The 21,480-nt window shown below is 39.6% G+C and overlaps 1 protein-coding gene across 1 annotated transcript; it reads right to left on the reverse strand.

The window, feature by feature from the left end:
- Positions 1–1,607: 1,607 nt before the first annotated feature.
- LOC106658775 (visual system homeobox 2-like) lies at positions 1,608–20,565 on the reverse strand. The gene is made up of 4 exons (XM_014380889.2): positions 20,109–20,565; positions 8,016–8,188; positions 4,485–4,688; positions 1,608–3,910 (listed from the first exon to the last, which is right to left on the reverse strand). Exons 1-4 carry the CDS (start codon positions 20,485–20,487, stop codon positions 3,206–3,208), a joined length of 1,461 nt encoding a protein of 486 aa, XP_014236375.1. The 5' UTR covers positions 20,488–20,565; the 3' UTR covers positions 1,608–3,205.
- Between the last annotated feature and the right edge of the window lie 915 nt (positions 20,566–21,480).

Below are 21,480 nucleotides of genomic sequence, written 5' to 3' on the forward strand. Positions count from 1 at the left end.
TATTTAACCATCTGCCCGTATAATAATTAAATTAATTACCAATTCGGCGCGTGTACAATACATATGCCAAACGCGTACACATACAAGCATTTGCCTTGTATAAATTATATCGTACGCGCGGCTTATTCAATTTTACAAATGAACCGAGTATACCTGCGCTCGCGTATGCTGGTAAAAATCGATAATCCGCATATGTATGCCGGTGCGTCGTAAAACTCGCAGGGCTCTAAAATGATAATGTTTTGCATTCAAATTACAATGATCGCGCGAGAGTCACTCATGAGGATCGATCGATTATCCTTCCTCGTAACATTGATCTTGGGTAAAGGAAACACTTAAAGTTTTACGACCTACAAGCGTTTCGAAAATGCGTGAAAATCGCTTTAATAAAGTCATCTCGCAACGCTCATCATTTGGAATTATCTCGTCGGTCTTTGAGCCAGCGCACTTAAGAATATACGCAGACTTGATTTACGACTTCTTGGCATCAGGTTGTACAGCGGCTACTGTGAATTTGTTTATTCATCACCTGCAAGTGCTTTTTGACACCTGCTGTACATCGTATCAAAATTAAACTGGACTTGGGTATTTCAATAAATTTTTAAATAGACGAAAAATCGCAGTTAAAGAATTTCGTGCATTCAATGAAATTTATCCAATTTGCATAATTTAACACCGTGATCGTAAAAAAACTTGGCCTATGAGTATCGTTAAAAAATGCGAAATTCTCGTAAAAGTGTAAAGCAGCGATTTTCATACAAAAAAATTACGCAGAATAAATTGCGGGTAATTTTCTCCGCCGCACAATCTTTCGTCACTTATAGAATCCGATTTATGTGCACACGCTGCACGATGACATTATATTATATACTCGTCAATTTTGCACGCGATAATAGAGACTTCTCGCTAACACAGCCGGCAATAAGCATAAATGATATTATATAGATTGCGTGTGAATGCAACGTGCGCATACAATAGCCTTTCGTACGTTTGTGTGCATGTGTGCATGTGTGATAATTCGTGTTTGCACGTGTGTACCAGCAAAAAAGCGATCGATCGAGAGGAGTCAAGGAACTTCGCCTCGCGGCTGACTCGTTAATATCGCGCGCCCAAGTGTATATGTTGTCGAAGCTTCTCAGGCGTATTGTGATTAAGTCGTCTAAGATTTCGCCGTTAGTAAACAATGAAAAGATAGATCGACAAAAAAATGTTCAGATAAATAATTTAATGATGGACGCTCATTGTAGCTAAGAAAGAATCTCCTTTGTTTTGTCTTTGGCTGATCAGGGCTTGCGGTAAACTATTGCTTAATAGACTTGTGTTAGTTTGAGTAGTCATGAAAGTTGGTTATATCGTGAAAAGTTTTGATTTGGTGGATCTCAAATGATTCGGAATTTTTACGTAAATGTTCGCACAAGTGAATGTATCAAAAATATAATCTTCTTTATTAAATACTGGTAATTTTGCACATTTCGACATGGGCATAGATTTTGGAGTGGTGAGGAGCTCTCAAGATAACTGAAAATAATGGTGGTAAGATAAGCAAAAATAAGAAATTGGCTGCAATTTTTTTGAGAATAAATTAATATATTTTTTTTTATATCGGTTATAATGATAGGTACTGTTTTTCGAATCTCAGTTTTATGGCAACTACGATGTCAATGAAAAAGTTGAACATTTTTTTATTTTGTTATGCATACAACTGTACTTAACATTTACTTCTTTTGTTTAAATGGATTTGCTATGGTCTATGGCATCATTTCATTCGATATATTTTTTCCCTTATGATCTTTACAGTTGTGATTTGTTAATTTTTCTCCCAAGTATACTTTAAATTCATCGACTATTGCTTCAAAATGTATATCGTTTTTTTCGGAATGGTCCGTTTCGAGGCCAATATTTATCTTTTATATATGTAATAGCTAACACGTCGATTAAATTACTACTGTCACTTCCAAAACTATTTACAATATAAATACATTTTTTACGCTCTATTATAATATAATTTTTTGCACCTTAATCAATATTATTTCTTTAGATTCGGAAATTCTTTATATGATAACATAGTTTTTTCATTTCACAAAAACATTATACTTTTCTCACCCAGATTCACGCACGCAATCCAACGTTGCTACACTGAGAAACAAAAAAAGTAAAAACTTTTACTTATTTTTCTTAATTTTGCTACAGTCGTTTGTATCTGTACCTCAGGGTAATCAATGTCTAGTATATTCATAAAAATGATTTGATTGAATAAAATTTTGCAGAATTTAATTAAAATAAAATACTTTTTTTTTAAAAAATCGATTGAACTTCCGAAAATTATACTGTTTAATGCTTTTGAATAATTTTATGCTTTGTCACGATCGTAGTTTTAAACTATATGATTTATATGATAAAATCCATTCGCATCGGATAACTTGATAAAAAAATTGATTTTGAGTCTTGATAAATAACCAATTGAGTACAAATGAAATAGAAAATTATAAAGATTATACTGCTAAATTTCTCAATGTATCTATGTTATTATAAATTTTTTTATTCTAAAAAATGTTGTTCTTGTAATTTCGTACAACTGATATCTTTTCTCTTGAAATTGCTTTATTGCACGGTAAATTTTTAAGTTATCTATGTAATGGGGATTAATCGTGAACCACAAGCAAACCCGCAACCAGTATGAAGGACAATTGGGTAAATTAGCCGACGTGAGTGAATTGCAAGAGTAGCCGAGGGAAAGGTTTTCTGATGTTTTACTCCACTTAATAAAGGCATTATGCAAAATTTTTAAGCAAAACCTCATTTTAGGATATGTTAAAAGCGATATGAGTCTTCTTATTTACTCATTCACTGATATATAATACATTTTGCACAATCACACACGTTTCTTACTTTTTTATATGCACATCAGCGAGGAAAGATCCTTATTCGTGTCGTCGTATCGATGCACTGCATTATTTGGAAATTCTACGTACTTTTTCTATCTATGTACAAATCATTAATGATAATAAATTTTTTAGTTTTCTAAATCGATTCATCACATTCACACAGTCATATATAATTCAGATTCAGATATTTTAAATTATTCACTCTTCACTTGCTTATGATAAAAGGTGGATCTCGTCCATAGACCTGACCGGTCGAGAACGGATAAACCATAAATTCAGTCTCATCCTCAAGAAGCCTCCCTCCACCATCGAAGCCAGGACTACGCGAGACTCGGCGATGTGGGCACCGAATTGGCCGAGCTGACTGGCGATGCGGCCGGTGACTTGAAGTCCTTGCCGGTAACGTGGCTACTGCTGCTACTCAGCTCAATCACACTTACGTTTTTGTGATTGCCCAAGAGACTGTCGATGGAAAAAGGATTCAAGCGACGCCTGTCCTCCCTACCCTTAACCGACAGATCTATACTGCCACTCTGTGGCTCGTCATCGGGTCCGCAACTACTCCTTCGTTGCGACGACGAGGTCTGTTGCCCGTCGGCAGCGGCGGAGCTCGCTTTGATCAACTCCCGACGTCGCTCAAGCAAGCTAAGACCCCAATTGTGTATGCCTTGCTGATGATTCAAGTGCAAATGATGTTGACCGAGCTGAGTCGATAACCTCCGCTGATGCTCGACGTCGCTCAACTGAGGCGCGATCCGCGTCGCCGGATACGATTCCCCATCGATCGAGCCGTCGGCCGCCGAATCGTCAACTCGCTCGCTGCCGCTCTCGCTGCAAGAATCCAATCCACCGACAACGTCAATTTCTTCGTTCGCTTCGAGCAGGCCTTCGTTGTTATTGTTCGTGCTGCTGTTATTGTTGTTGAGGAAGCCCCCATTTAGAGAATTCGAGCCACTACCTGACGCAGCGGCTGCGTTTCGTGATTCCCACTCGGCTTTCAACGTCGTCAAATCCACTGTAATACCCTGTTAACAGTAATCAATGTGACAATTTGCTAAATAAGTTTAATAATATATCATTCATTTCCTATTTTTAAATAACAAAGTACGAGTTTAAAACGGGAACATAATTCTCGATCGCATTGGCCGAGCAGCTACATAGCTCAATGAGGTAGACCAAAAACCCGAGCCAGCAACCTTTAATTTATCAAAAATAATTAAAGTATGCAAATGACCTAATCAGCTGCGCCCTCTCGGGCACGAGAATTAATTTCCCGACACGAGCCCGGTTTCGAGAGCATATACATAGTGTAAAAGAAAAAAATACAAGGAAAGAGCACATTTATCTATGTTTTAATTTAAACACTTCTCGGGCTGTGCGAGAAATAGCCTGGTCTCTTATTAACTTGTCTCGCGTTTAACAGCGGCAACACACGGTTCCCGCGGGCTCTTTTTTTCATTAGCACAACACTGAATGATTCTTGCATGTAAAAAATTCGCTTTAAGAGCCGAGAATAACACAGGTCATACACACGCACACGTGATGTGTGTGAGTTTGTGTGCGTGCACGTAAGATTAATTTAGATTTCTTCGTTCTCACCTTAGCCGCCAATTTTCTTTGCTGCCTTTCGAGGGCCTTCATGAGCTTCTTTTGCCGCCTGTCGCGTTCCTTTCTGCGCAATTCCTCCGGCGGTATCGGCTCGCCACTGCAGCTCTGCGGATGCGCGTTGTGCGCCGGCCTGCCTGGCCCTTTTTTCGTGTGCTCCTTCTTGCGCCATTTGGCTCGTCGATTTTGAAACCAGACCTGTTGAGGAAACAAAAAAAAACCATCACCTTCGATTAGCGCTCGTTTTAACCTCGTAAAACATAACAATATAACATTCGGCAACTCGTCTACACGAGAAAAAAGGGGAGTACATATCGTATATAAAGACATTTTTGTTTGCAGCAGTATACGCGCACGCGAGAATCCAACTCGAAATCGATCTACTCCATTATATACGAGTTTGTGTGAGTGTGTATACATGTATATATGGATAGACGAAAATTATACGTTGTTGGCCCCTCTGCAGTCGCGTGTCACGGGTTTTCGTTTTTTTTTTTCACGCGATAACAACACTGTGTGCGTATTTTGTGCATACATGCTTCTCTATAAGTGTAGCTGAAATTCCATGAAACGTTTTTTATAACTTCAATCAAACTAACAGTTTGTTGCCGGATTTTTTAATAATGTTTCTGAAAATTATTTTAGTTTGAAAAAATGAACATTTTGTATCAGTTTTTTCTCAAGTAGTTAATACTGTAAAAAAAATCTTTTAAATAAGTATCAACGTAAGATTTATCCTTACCGAAAATGAAGATAAAAAATTTGTTATAAATGTGCGTAGGAAAAATTGAAAAGTAATGGGTTGATTGTGGGCTTAATTGAATCTAATCGAATAATAAGATGATAATTTAAACGGAGTGAAAAAACGATACAGTTCTGTCGTAAATAACCAGATATTGATAAACTTATAAACGCCTCGTTTTTATCATTCAAGCGATAATGAGCCAAGAACGCAAAATTGATTTCCTCGTCAAGTAGAACAAAATTATCAATCCAAAATACCCAGACACCAAGACTTGATCATATTTAAAACTTTCTTCAAAAATTCAAATTATACTGGGATAAACCAGAAAAAAATATATGTATGTTTTCAAGTCAAATTAAGATCTAAGGGTCAAAATTCAATTAATTAAAACCATACTAGCTTGCGCATTCATTTATATTTCGTAACGTAACTTATCACAGCAATCGTTGCACATACTCAATTCTGTGATGTACTATGAGCATGTTAATTTAAAAATATCACAAAGAAATGCGTGTAATAATACATTTTTTATCTTCGCACAAAATTGAATGAACATACGTGCGTTATAATCAAGTAAAGATTGCCAACACAAGTGAATGAGAAAATGAAGCACGCAGGAAAAAAACGAAATAAACTTCCAAGAGATATGTCTAACTCTATGACAGATTAATCTAAATGTACTTTTAACTATTTTTATTTTGTGAAAAATTGCGCCGAGAGAAAGAGAGAAATAATAATCTAGCACATTTCTGGACGAAAAAAGTTGAGCTTTTAAAGTTGAAAATGTGAATACATGTATCATGCGCAGAAAGTCTCGCGTCTTTAACTAATTATCCATCTAATTACTCGGGCTACATACTTTTTGCAAAGCCCTTTGATTAAGCGTATTATGGGCACGTACATATAGAGCAAATCTGTTCAAGCGAGTATTTTGACTTTTGCCGTGGCCAATCAGCAAAGTGGGAGAAGTTGACAGAAGTTTGCGCTTTTTTCGCACTTGATAAAACTTGACACGCGATACCGGCAGGAGTCACGCTAGCTTATAATGCCTACGTGCGATTGCCTAGCCACGCTCATGTATTTAATGTCTTTTTTCTATACCATGCGTATTAACGCGCAGTCACGATAATGCCAGCAAGTTTTTCTTTATCAATAAATGTCAGATGCTCCATACATATCTCAAAAAATAAATATCGAATTGCGTAATTGAAAATATCTATGATATCACAAAATGAATATCAATAAAGGGTAAATTGAAAAGAAACTTGATGGGTTCTAGTAGCATTTATTTATATAATTAGATCTTGGCGAACGTAAAAACGTCCTCTTGATTTAATATTTCAAGCCAAGGTAATGTTCGTTTGCATTTCTTCTTTTTTACGTGACGGTAATATATTTTATTACTTTTTGGCTCGTCAACTCATCGAATCGGATGAAAATCAGCATCAGCGTTGCAGCGTATCAACAATCAAAACAACGAGAGCAGGCGAAGATTTATATCCTAATGTCGAGTGAAGGCGATAAAAGTAACTTCATTATCCGAACATCGAGAAGCAAATCTCGATAATACGAGAGAGCAGCGCGGAGGGTTGCAGATACGCAAGCTTTTGTGACTCAGCAGAAGACTTAGTGCGCGCACGCCTGGCCACGTGTGTTAGGGGGGTCGATAATATTTCGCGATACATATAAACAAGCCAAAAGATAAATCCTACCGAACGCGCGCCGATGGTTAATTCGCATGTCCAAATAATGTAAGCGCTGATATTCACCGATTGAAATGCAAAGACATTCGAAAGCCGAAAAGAGAACGTACGCGCCGATGTGGGTTCCACCGAGCGCATCTGTGAGGGCATATATACCAATAATAAATATGCCAGGAACCGAAAGTAACGTATGTTACGATTCATAGGGAGGGGCGAAGAAAGAAGGAGAGCTGCTTCACGATCAACTCAACCAGCCGTGAAATTGAAGTCTGACCCCTGCTCCACATGTGTACTCGTGTATTGTACGTTTATACAATGTACATGCGTTGTCAACTATCACACTTACATAGAAATATTCGAACGAAGTATAGTCCACAATCTTTATTACCATGTTCGTGTAATGGGTACGCGCGCGTGTCACTTTGCTAACTTTTTTGAAGATTTATCCTCTTACGATGCACTGCTACTGGTTACAAATTGCATCAATTAAGCTTTATAATATTAATGTGATTTGAATAACTAAATTGTTGTTGAATGAACGCCTCAAGGCTATTAATTGGTTTCGAATTGTTCAAATCAAAACAAAACTATACCCTATTTGGCATGGCTCTTGGTATTTAAAAATGTAAAATTGTTCAATTTTTGGCACAATTTTATATTTCCTGACAAGCTCATCTTTCTGTCTCAAGTGTACGCTTGGGCCTCACTATAAAATCATTGTACTCCCATGAGGCCAAATTGCTCCTGAAAGAAACAAAAAAAGCGAATAATTTACGAACCCTCGATCAATAGAGTTTCCGGCCCCACAATAAATTGGATAAGCTAAGAAATTTACTTATAATATTGTATTTTTTATAGACGCATAACCTATAAATGTGTTACGGTCGATTGATTTGAGCATGTGTGTATGCATACCGGAACAATTATTCGGTGCAGTCGAATCAATCATACGATAAGGGCCTTATTAGATTAATTTATTACATATTCGGGGCGTGAAGCACATTAGCACAAGAAATACTCGTAAAAATTTAGACATGTATTAAAATTTAAAAGCGAAGGAAATGAAGAGAAACTTACCGCAACGCGACTTTCCTTCAGCTCGAGTCTGACTGCCAGTGCCTCCCTCATGAAAACGTCGGGGTAATGGCTCGTCAAAAAGGCCCGTTCGAGCTCTTCGAGTTGCCAGCTGTTGAAGTTGGTCCGGCTGCGGCGTCTTTTGCTACTACCGTCGTCGCTCTCACCATCGCAGCCTGCCAACAAGAAAAATGTACGTTCCAGCATTAATTGTAACATGCCTCATTGATTTTTCAAAGCATCTCGTAGGTTTACAGTTTGATACATGGTGCATTTATTATCGCTTTCAAAATAAGATTTTCGGTCGCACACAGGCAAGAATTGAATTCGTTTAAAATATATATTAAATGGATTTATTTTGTCATGTTGTTCGTAGTATTACATTATTTAAGGATGCAAGTATCGGATAAATGCGTATTTTCAAGGAGACCCTATTATTTATTTTGAATTCGAAGCAAAAACAATAGTTTCGCAATTTTATTTTGACTTTCAACTATTACTCGCTCAACCGAATATTTGTAAATTATTATTCAACAATCTACAGGAAATGAAATGAGTCAAGTCCGTATTTGCATCACATTTCCCGTGAAGTAATTTACTCGATCGATTCATCTTCGTGAGCAGAGAGATAGGGATGGGAATTGGCATGATGATGAAATTAACGGCTGTTGCTATTCTAAGAATGAACGCAGTCAAGAAAGGTAGTATTATCGAGCTCTGCTATCTTACGAGCGTAAAAATTTGTATTTTGTTTGATTGAGAATTGCTCATTTATACATTAGTTGTTGAATGAAAATCTCTACGTGGATTTGATGTTATCACAAGTGGAACCAAATTATCGATTCGGCAAAAGTGTTCTCTAAATAATGTAATTACGTGTCTTTTTTTGCATTGATTATCGAGACTTAATGGAATATTTCGATTGAACGAGTCCGTAAAAGTAGATAAATTTCTTAATTTTAGGAACAAGCGAGTTTATGTCATGGCTTTTATAGCATAACATGCAATGATTTCGTGTTCTGTGGTCATTTGGACTTGCGAAAAAGAGCTACAACATCATTTCCCTGCGCGCATACACGCTTGCCTAGTTTGCATATAAATAATAAGGTTTCGTGCACGGCATTTTAAAAATTAATTTTTTCCTCTCTAGCTCGCGAGACGCACGCATGCAAATAATCTCACTCACACGTCGACAATCATATAACACACACGCACGCACGCTACAGAGGTAAAATAATTATTCGTGCAGAGGGTGTATTAGTAAATTGAAACAATAGAGAGATTTGTAATGCTACAAATAGCACCTCTCTTTCTTCCAAATCGAGTAAGAGATTTGCGACCCCAAGAAGCGTATAAATAATGATTTTGTAAAAGCAGTCAGTAGAACTGATTATTTTTCACACCGACGTACACATGCTCAAGGACCACTGTGTAATTAAGGGTCATTTGTAACGATAGCTGAGTAAAACCACTTAATTCCTGGCAAATTTGAAACTTTGAAATACATCGTGCTCAAAAAGCAATTCAATTTCAAGAATTCGATTCAAGTATTATCATTTTTCAGGCTTTAGTTTAACATTGGATGTTATGTAGCAAGTAATGATCTCTTGTCAAATTATACAATTTCATGACCGAAGCAGGCGCATGTGCAGTTTTAAAACTTGGCTATGTGCTTCGAATGTCAATATAATATGGACGTTGTTAGGTAATTAAATTAAGTACCGACGACATATATGCAATATACATGTATGTATACATAAATATATGAATGTCGTAGAAGAGATCGATGTATTAAAAGCCCGCGTGAAATATTCTTGATAAAAGAGACATGAGGGAAAAGTGCACATGCCGATTATATATATCTATATATGTGTAAGCTGCTTATTCATGGTAATTGATCGAGCTCGTAATAAAATCTTAATATCAACTGCTTGACAGGTTTCGAGGATTAAAAAGTTTTCTTAGATATTAACACCTTCGACTGGATACATGCGCACGAGAGACGATAACTTGCTTGAATTTATGATGAAAAAGCCAACCAATCAGTCGTAACTCGTACTCAGATTCGTGAAGAGGCATAAAATTTCTCACGAATTTTTTATTCATATTATTTACTTGGCGAATAAAAGTTGATTGGCACTTTTAATGAGCTCATGCAAAATTGTCATCAATGCGAGCATGTGCAACGCCTTAGTAAAAATTTGACATATTGTTATTAAACAAATGAAAACTTGATAAATAGACAAAGTGCGCCCTGTATGTAATTTCAAAAATATTTTTTACTATCCTGCTCACGCACTCGCGCGTATAGCTCGACTCAAAATGAATTCATCAATAGCCTTGGCTGTAAAAAAAGGACCCTAAGGCTCGTCGCGGCGCGTTTAATAAAGCGCTCAGCTCGCTCAAACTCAAAATAACATGCAATTAAATTGAAATTACACACCCCGAGTTGCTGCCGGTACACTCCTCGAGGCGCGTATACACACGCGAGGCGCAAATGATCGCACTCGTTTAAAAAAAAAACACGTGATCTTCTCCGCATTTCGCGCGATCTACAAAAAATTACACATTCAAATGGCGCGCAACGAGCAGCGTATTTCTTTGCGAAATTTGAGAAGAGGATTTTTCGAATAATCGATTGCTTGCAGGATTTGATACGTCACATAACTTTACTTTTACAAACGGTTAGCTTTTAGAAAGATGTATACATGAACAATCGACGTTACGCGCTACTCGTCTCATTTTTTAATTTGCCCCAAACTTCTTTGAATTCCAACGAGGCTAGATGGGATGCGCGCACACATGACGAGAGAGTAATCATACACTCGCCGAGGCTTTATAATTGTTTAAGATGAACTCGTTTCGCCGTGAGCGTCGGAATGCGCGGCGTCGAACGTGTTTGTGTAAAACACGGCGTGCACCGCGTCATAATATTAGCTCCGTAATTCAGTATCCAAGATTGGAGAATTGTATATTTACCGGAGGTTATTGACATGCAATGTTCATGAAAAGCTTGATTCCAAACAACATATATGTATAAAAGTAAAATATATCGTGAGAAAATCGGACGATACAAATATATTTATAAGCTCATCAGCGCTATGAACGAGTATGTCCTCAAGATATTGTACGTGGCAGTTGTCTCCTTAACTGGTCGTTCAAAGCAGCGTATAATAGGCGAAACAACATTACGAGCATCAATCTGCCTCGTTTTTGTTACACCTCTGCTTCGACAATGGTTAAACGACATCGTTGTTGTCGTCGTCGTAGTCAACGACCATTTTGGGGCGTCTCAGCAGTCTCGTTAGGCGATATATAGCATTGTGCCCGAAGCAACACCTACGCACCTTGGGCGTCTCCTTTTTCACTTCATTAGACTCGTTTCTTTAAAGCTATCGTGTTAAACACGACTCTAGTTCGAATGCGAATTAATTAAGCTATCAAAGAAATAAATATCTACGAGACGATGGAAAAAAAGAGTAGCATGAGAATTCAAAAGTTGATTGATTAGATGATTGGTCGGAGGAGAAGTCAAAAGAAAGAGGGAAAGAGAAGTAGTGTCATGAGCATACGCGGGGCTTGTAACTGCAAAGACTGCAGGCTCAGCTTTTGTTTTTTCCACGTGCGCGAGGAGCGTGTTCACGAGTGCGGCAGCAGGAGCAACTTGTAATCATGGCCTGTGCGCACGAGCTCGCAGAGGCAGTATCCGAACAATTAGTTAATTCCTGTCTCGCAAGAGATACCCTCGCGCGGCTCTGCCTACCTATATGCAGCGGGCGCACGCGATCAAAAGAGATTTATTGGAGCAGTTACTTGCTGCTCACAGATGTCTTAATATAATGTTATTTATCTGATTTTGTATTACAAATAGCGCGTGAAAAACGTGATCGAGGCCCAGAGAGTAAAAGATGGATGAAATTTTACTGAAACGAGAGCGTAGTATACAGGATGCTTAGGTAATTATGCCATTCGGCCTGGAGAGCGCGTCGAGCGATTAATCTTTGCAAAGGGATTAATCAATCCTTTGCAGCATAATCGCTATAGAGAGGAAAACGACACGTTGCAGTGGAACGCGCAGCTATTGTCTCTTAGCCTATGCCATATTAATTGCATTACTTTATAGATCGAATTATAAAGCATTAAACGTTACTGCACATAATATAATGCGATACGTGTAGCGGCGCATGCACAAGCGAATGAAAGAAACGCGCGAGAGATAGGTGGATTATTAAGTTGTAAGGCGTTAACTGGCATATAAGGCGTCGGTAGGTGGGATCTTTCCTCTCTTTTGCGTGCGAGCACACGCGTATACACGTACACCGTGTATATATGCGCGCAAGCCGCATTTGCATTTAGACACCATCAATCCTTCTGACGCCTGGGCAACGCGTATATGCCTCGTCGAAAGTCTCTCGGCCAAAAGTCTCGAATTAAATATCACTTTTAATAAGGTAAAAGAACCTCTTTTTTGCCTGCCTATAATAACGTGCTTCTCTCCGATCCTCGTTCCCCTTCTCCCCCTGTCAGCTTTTCCAATGAATATTTATAACGGGTCAAACGCGCATCTTTGTAATTGAATATATACGCCACATGCGAGAATTTAACAATTAAACGGTAATAAATAATAACGATGGATGCGAGCCCGATGTAAAAACAATCAGTCGTTAAAATCGCGCGCACCTCGTTACATCTCCATCGGCTTGTACGTAGCACGCGTTCGCCTATGCGCACATACACTACTGTATAATTGACAAGCTCTCACTCGTACGCGCAATTATTTTCACAATGAGCCGCGCTTGCAATTTCTCCGAAATCGATTTAAACTCGACCGCGTGTGCTTTTGCTCGGTATCGAGTAATTTTCTATTTTCCCGCGCCCACTTCTCTTCATCATTTATATACAGATGCTTTTTTTCTTGCCCTTCCTTAATCTCATTGTATGATGTGTGTGTGTGTATGTGTGTGCAACGTACATACACAAACTCGGCTGGGCGCGAACCCAAGCTTTCTGCGATAAAATCTTACAACGTGCTCGGTTAATTATACATTAATACTAGAGAGGCTCGCGTGTGTATGTCGATCCCTTGGACTCTCTCTCTCTCTCTCTCTTTCTCTCTCGTCGATTATTACAAGCCTTTCTCCCTCCCGTTGAACCTACAGAGACTGCGGCTAAGGAAAAGGAGGCGCCCTACGAAACTGCACGAGGCGCGTGGATTTTTACATTTTTCGACCATAAAATTGAGACGTCGTTAGCGGCGTTCAAGAGAGGACGAACGATCGCTTCGTCAGATAGGCCAGCCGCTGCGTGATGTGTACGGAAGCGAGTTTATACGCTGCGCAAAATCGCCAAAGCCGTTTGGCAAGCAAAATTTCGAGCAGAATTTCGAGCAAACTCCGCGAGATATGATAAAAGAAAAATAATTACCAAGGAAATTCACGAAAACGTACGTACCGTTGTATAATATAGTCGCGCGCGGCGACTTTATTGCCACTGGCTAGCGCATCTACAGACACGTACGACAATCGGCGAATAGATTTATTGGTTCTCGCGTTCATATAATATAGAGAAAAGAAACTGTTCTCGCGCAGGGTGCTTGGGCGCTGCTGCTGCTGGCACGAGTTAAAGTGGCAAGAAATTCGAGTGATTTATATGCGCAGATCGCATTAGGATTAGGATCGCGTTGATTCTAGCGAGCAAACGTGCTGGCACTCTCTGCGGGTCTCTATGTGCGCACGAGCAAACTGCGTATAAATACGTGTGTGTGTGTGTTATATTTACAGCAATCGGAAACTCAATACGCGCACGCGCATCTAGAATGTGTGCTCGCGTGTTACACGTTCGAAGCCGCTTGTCAGACACTCGCGAGAGCAGTGCCGAGTATGATTGCAGAAGCCAACGATATCGGGCGCGCGCCTGTTCGAGTTATTTTCACTCGTGGAAAATTTAATACGTATTTACCATCTGCCGCTCGAGTTCGATCAGCGGCGAGCGAGAATCGATTATTGTTTCGGCTTCGCCTCCAAGTGTCCCAACGAAACCTAGTCGAGCTGCACAGCATTCGCTCGGCGCACACAAATTCGCGCACAACGCCAACCGGGAGGGGCTTTGCCTCGCTCGTATATATTGCGTATACTCCCATGCGTCGTTATCGGCGACGATCGTACGCCGAGTTCACGCGCATGCACTTAATAACAGGCCTCGAAATCAGCATTATTACTTCGGTCACTGCTCATTTTCAAACGCGCAGTCTAATGAACTGCGCCACATATGAACGGGCAAACGTTTGCGTGTCGATTGTTTTAAATCGACGACGATCAGGGGCGCGCACGCAGCCACATTTATCGAGCGATGATAACCTGCTGAATTTCTTTGACATTTTTCCTATTATCTAGGAGATGAGTGTACAAATATACAGAAAACTCACCTGGGAGTGTTTAAATCGCTCTCGACGAGACCAAATAATGTATTATCGCGTCTGGCTTCTCTTGGCGTGGCGCGCGAAGCAATAAACAATCGTACAATGTCGGCTGCACGCATCTCAGCCAACGAATAGCAATTATCATTCAATTATTTAACGAGAAATGTCCAGCTAGCATAGTTATTATGCTTTACGAGAGAACGTGTTAAACGACAAAACTGCTGCATATACGTATTACGGCTATCAATGAAAAGTACACGATAAGAGAATAAATAACGACGACGTGAGCTTGCGAAATATAAATGAGACTTGGCTTACTTTTTCTCAGAATCAAGCGTCTTTGAGGATATTGTGTGTGTGATGCATGCGAGTGTATTGCGAGTTATCGAGTGTATGCCTTCGATATAATTGAAAGAACTCGTTGCGGATGTCGAGTGATTAATTAATTATTCATCGCTAGAATAGCGCTGCATGTTTGTATGAACAATATTTCATCAGCGGCTCGCTACGAAGGTTACGACCGCGTGCGAAATAATCAATCAATATAATGTTATGCACGCGTAGTAGCGACAAGTAAAAAAGGTGAAAATTACACAATACGCGACCCGTACAATGATTCACTGCGCGCGCAATTACGTCGCTAGCTCGGTGCGTTAGCAGCTTTATTGATATGCGTACCAGGACGTGTACATGCGATCATTTCTTTTTTCACGCCTTACAGATAATAATTGATATTCGAGTTTTTATAAACGGTGGAAAATCTCGCGCGAGCAAGTGCATGCGTCGTTGATTGAATCAAATAGCAAAAGTTTAGGTTAATTACAGCTTTGCGCTTGAGCCGCATTATAAAGTTCAAAGTATGCTAACTGGAAAAATCCATAGCCGAGATATTCAATGATAATTAATGGATGCAAATGACAGAAAAAAGCGTATAATTATATTTATGCCTTTTTGACGAGAATATGATGCACGAAAACAGCTGAGCTGCTAAAAAGAGCTACAGTAGAAAGGGCTCGAAAAGATTGAAAGTAATATTTTGAGCCAAGATGTTTATCCGCATAAACACTGTTGAGATAATTAGAGTCGAGCGAGACGTTATGACGAGCGGACTTGAGCGAAACAAAAGTAAATCAGCTTGTTTTCAGTCGACTGCTGCATGCAACCTTGCGTTTTGGCAATTTTTATTCACAGCTCGAATGTTTTTTTAATTTTTCTTCGGCTACGCAAACGTTTTTTTTTATTGTCGAAATAATTATCAAGTAATTCAAAAATACAAGAAGTATACTTTTGATGAAAGTGTAGTAAAATTTTTGATAGCAATGTATTTTTCGCTTGGAAATTGTCAAATATAACAAACTCCGATCAGCATTAGCTCTTTTTTTTGTACATTTGCAAACAAACTCACAATATAATATTTGACATTTAGATTGCATGCATCACTTCTACAGGCATTCTTCATTTTCCATTAAGTAAAGATTGATTGCGCAATATGAATAGGCAAAATTTTCAAATGAAACTAGCTAGATTAAAAATTATCAATGTCAGTCGAGCTTTAATCACTGCGCTACACATAAAATATTAATTGGTTATCTTTGATTGAGATAAACGAAAATTGCGATACAGTAACGCAACTCTTTCAATGATTAAATTGAAACTGGTGAACTTGTTGATTGGTCGCTAATTCAGAGACTGCTTGCTTCCACCAGAGAGTGTACGTAATTGCGCTCTCAAAAGAAACGATCGTAATCATTCGAAAGTCAATCGCATATGCGTTCGTGGCGTCAAGACACCGTAATTAAATTTTTGCGGTTTCCGTGGCGCGCATTGTCTGGCAAAAAAATCTGAGTTGCAATAAAACAGTTTAATGCGATTATAATATTCACGAGGTATAGTGAAAGCTTGGCTACATAATACCAAAGCGTGTACAATAATTGGCGAGAAAACAGATCGTAATAATTTTTACAAAAATTTATCGATTTTTTGCAATGAATTGATAAAAATAAAAATTGCAACTGGCATCATTGCGAAAGTTTGAAAATGATATTGAATACGATTCTATTTATTATTACGCCTTCTCGAGTGAGCATATTGCGCGAGCTACGCAAAAACCAGTTACCCATGAGCGAATGATTGATTGACCTTCTGCGCTCGATTCACGCCCTCTCGGAATATCGGATCCTATAATTTTTGGAATATAAAAAGTAATCATTTCGTATGCTGTCGCTTAAGTAAATTTAGAGTCATCATTCACGCCAACGATTTTCGAATTTGATAAATTTTCCTGCTCGAATCATTGATTAAGATTGCATTGGTATATTAATAATTGGCCTCATCTATCATTAACATTGGAACTACTGACTCGAATACAAAACAAAAAACAGATTGCATGAAGAAACCACTGCTCGATAATTTTTAGCTTAGATTAAGATATTTTTGACGCATGAATTTGACGACGCACACCCGGTACATATAAGCAATGAATGGAAATAGAGATATCTTACTAGACAGAAATTTCATTATTAAATACTAATTTTGCGTATATTGTTAGTAAGAAGCTGCCAGATATTTCTCTCTTTCGTGCTGATTTAAGCACTCCAGCATTAATGGTATGATTAAATTTTCAGAAACGAGATAAAACAGATTCGGCTGTTTTAATGCCGAGCATGGCTCAAGCTATGTGCAGTGGACGTTGAAAAGTTTATCGAACCGAAAATTGCGATAGCGCCTCGCGCGAGTGCACTAAATCTAGAATTTTGATATTAATAAGTCAGTTATTTTTTATCGATGTAGTTGATGGACGGTAGGTCATCAATGAAATATACATGTTTAAATATATACTCGTTACTCGCAGCAATCTCCGACGACGGTGGAATATTTTTTCAATTCTTTGATAACTTTTACCCCAAGCCGTATTTCAATAAACACGCGAGTTTTTTTCGAACACGCTTCGCTTGATAAAAGTTAGAAAGAAAAATACAAGACAAACGCGTGTTTGATAGACTCAATTTCTCCGAAGTCCAGCTACTGCTGATATGTATTTAATATAAATAAATATAATCAAATCTATACGGACTCAGTGATTATAGTTTTATTTATTGAAAGTTAAGCGCGGTCTCATTGTTAAGTTACTCACCGACTCGTATGAATTCAATCGAGAAATTGTAATTGGATGTTGAAAAAATATCGACATTCCGAGAAAAGAGTATTAGCCTCAATCATAGAAGAATTTTTACATTAAAAAATGGCTTTAAAAACTTGGTTGTCCATGTGTAAACAAGAATAAAAAAGCTTAGGTTGCGCTAGTTTCGTACAGTAGATTAAAGACAAATCAATTTCGAGCGTTCTCCAGACACCCATTTCGAGGCAATAAAAATTCTCTTACCGAAAAAAAAGAGCTCGCGCGGAGCAAGCAAAGAAAAAAAGCATGTGTTCGCGAGCGAGAGCATAGAGGGTAAGAAAAAATCAACAGCAAGCTGTACATACTATATAATATACATGAGAGAGTACCACTGGGCGCAGAGAAAGAAAGAGAGGAAGGGAAAAAGCATCACATACTCGGGCCGAGTGCCCGAGGGTTGGTAGCTGCATATACATAGCACGTAGCATGGGCGAAGAAGCAGAGAAAGATAGAAAACGAAAAAAGGTTAAAACGCGTGCGCGGCGTGTATAGATATATATATGTATACATAATGTACATACGTATACATGTATATACACATATATATATGTATAAAGGCAAGCTTCGTAAGCAGAGAAAAAGGAGTTTTGAAAAGGGACTAACGACCGGCAGTTAACGGCGGCTCGGAAATTGCCGGTTGCAGGCATCTCTTCTTCGCCACGCCGTGGCCCTGCACTCGCTCAACTCTCTCTCTCTCTCTCTCTCTCTCTCTCCTCAGTGCACCGCGCTCAGCTCGGGAATTATTAAACTGTAGTTTAGTTTAAATTAAGTTATTACCCCTCCCCACCTCACCTTTCTTCCCTCCATACTTTCTTTCCCCTTCCTATTCACAACCTGTGTGCAACTCTTGGCTATTTTCTCTCTTTCCATCATTGTGTGTACACGTATACGAATGTATACAAAGACTTTTCAGGTGTATATGATTGGCATACACGCGTCATGAACTATCTCTCTATGCATGTTTTGCGGTATTTTTTTAGAATAGTTTTTCGACAGAGAACAAGCGCCACGCAATTTTTTTCATTTTTTTTTTCACTAAACTACTTGCTATATATCCACGATTATAATATGTATATAATCAAGCTCGAGGGCACAAATGGCTAGACTGGTTCGACTTTGGAGTTCATTGAAAAAGTTAAATGCTAGTCTTTTCAATTCCAAAACTGCTGTTGATACGTTTGTTTATGTAGGCCTGTACACTAGACTCGCAGCCCCTCTTTCAAACGTCACGAAAATATCCTTTTTTTCTTTTTTCGCAAATGGTTAGCCTCACAAATTCTCTTGCACAGACGGACGCTCGCGTGGCCATCTGTTTTGAAAAAAATTATAAAACTTTCGATTGGAGAATCGAAATTTGCGTGTGTACAACAGCTTCTCGGTATTAATAATACGCACTATTATACTCTGGAGCGCAAAATATAGAAAAATTAAGCCATATAAAAAAAGGAAAGAATTTATCTAAAGAAGAAAAGGTGAGAGGCGCTTTAACGATGGGCTAATAAAGACATTTAACGATCGAGCGGCTGCTGTTGCACCAAGGAATCTTGAATCCTGTGCTATAAACGAAAAATATAAAGTGTTCTAATACTGTTAAAGTTTTTGTTTATTTACAATATGTAGCTAAAATAGAAAACCATTATAAAAATGGCTCTCATAAAGTTGGTTTCAAACGGTGACTTGATCATATTTAGTTTGATCATCATGACAGTAAGCGCTATTGATTTAATCGATGCTTCTAGTTTTAATTCTTATGATTGACGCGACACGCAATCCATCTTCTCAGTTATGCGCAGATTCGAAAAGTCATCGCCGCGTAAAAGTACGAGGCGCGAAATGCAGCGATAAACGTAAAATCAATCGAGCTCAAAAGCGTACGTACACCCAAATCACGTAGGCAACGTTTGCACCCTCCAATGCGTTTCTCCTCTCGAGACATGGTGTTTTTATTCTCAAGGTGAACACGAGGATCGTACCGTCGGTAAATCGCGCCAACATAATGTACAAGATCGTCTGTTTTTTCCTGTACATACGTGAACGAATATACGCACGGTGCGTGTATTTGTAAGCGATCCCACGGGATGTATGTGCGCTCGTAGAACGATCTTATGATTGACCAGCTTACGGAAATCCCCGTAGACTACTTTCTCTCGTCTTTGTTTCGACAACTTTGTTGAAAAATCGATGCGCGTGCAAGCATCCATAGGTATGCAGGTGTGATTTTTTCAAAATCTCCAAATTTTTCACAAATACCTGATTATTTGGAAACATTTAATTTACCGAATCAGTTAATAGTTTTAGGTAAATGAATCGATTACAACGAATAATCGATAATTGAGAGGTGCTACATTCTCGTACTCGTGTTAAAAAACAAGCAGCAAATTGATACTTGGAATTAATTGATGTAAAAACTTGGGCTAGGTAATTATTTGAAAAGAATAGGTGTATATGCTTGGATCGTTGATACGAATAATACTCTGGAGCGAAAAAAGGGAGCACTTACCTTTTTTATCGTCGTCGTCGTCGTTGTTATCGTGGCTCTGATGAAGATGGTGCGTCGCCGGGTGATGGGCGGCAATGCCAGATACCGACAACGGATGACTAGTCAGGCCCGGGTGTCCGTGATGCGGATGATGATGGCTGAGGAAGCGCGCCGCGGCGGCCTGCATCGACTGCTGCACCTGGTTCTGCACCTGGCCCAGCACCGGGTGATGCCAGCCGGGTATGTGAAAGGGAAAGACCGGGGAGGCTCGCTGGAACAGCCTGAGCGGACTGGCGGCCACCACGGGGCCAGCGGCCGTCGACGTGCTGGAGCCGCTCGAGGCCGCCGCTGCGCCCGGCGGCGGCGGAAACGACAGACCGCCGCCCGGTTCGAGTACCATGTTGGGAATCAGCTTTGAGGCCGTTTTCTGCACGTCGCGGCTGCAGTCCAAGTGCAGCCCGACCGCGACGGCCTTCCGTTTGCCCGATATAACCAAAGTCTCGGCGGGGTCTCGGCGGGGTCTCGGCTGACACAATTTTCACAGATGCCGCTTGTCGTTCTCGAGGAATAACGCCACTAGCACGCCATGTACGTATATGTTTACTTATGTGTGCACATGTATCTATATATACTTTTATTTTGACACACGCGCGCACTTACTCGATTGACCCTGTTTTGTTACTACTTGGCTTCGAATATGCTGCACTGTCTTTATAACACATATCACTTCTTATTTACTAAAAATAACTTTGGTAAGGCTAGCAGGTTGTTATGTAAAAGCAAGATTTTTCCGCCTGGCGGAAAATCAATTATCGGATGAAGGGTCGTCAAACTTGCGGTAAATACGTAGATTAATTTTGCGTGAACTAAAGTCACGTCGCTTTGTCACAGTCACGCATTATCACAAAAATTGCGCGGAGCATGTCCTGCTCGATCCAACAACTTGCACTATCAAAAACAGTAGCAAGGACAATGACAGGCCTCAGCAGCTCCTGCTCATTGTCTGCTCTTGGAAGCGGCTTCATTTTCACATATTTCACAGGCTACGGTTACTTCCGACACGCTCATATTTGCTGGCTGTTCATTCAATGACCCTTCCATCATCGAACGCAATGCACGAACTCTCGCCAAAAGTTGTTACGTCACAGTGCGAGCACGAATAAAGAAAAGCTCATAGCAACATCGTATCGATTCTCGTCGATGTGTCAAGATGCTCGAAATTAGCCAGACATCAGCTGACGACGATAGGCCCAAAGAAAAAGGAAGCAGCAGCCGTGAGAGCATCTGCATGAAATGCAGCGCAGGGGGCGACGAGCAGCCTCTCTGCAGCAGCAACAACACACGCGAGGCGACGGCACAACACTATCTGTCCAGCAGAAGCAGAAACACGGAC

This window comes from Trichogramma pretiosum, unplaced genomic scaffold, assembly GCF_000599845.2.
Source record: "Trichogramma pretiosum strain Unisexual culture from Peru unplaced genomic scaffold, Tpre_2.0 scaffold5, whole genome shotgun sequence".
Taxonomy (NCBI): domain Eukaryota; kingdom Metazoa; phylum Arthropoda; class Insecta; order Hymenoptera; family Trichogrammatidae; genus Trichogramma; species Trichogramma pretiosum.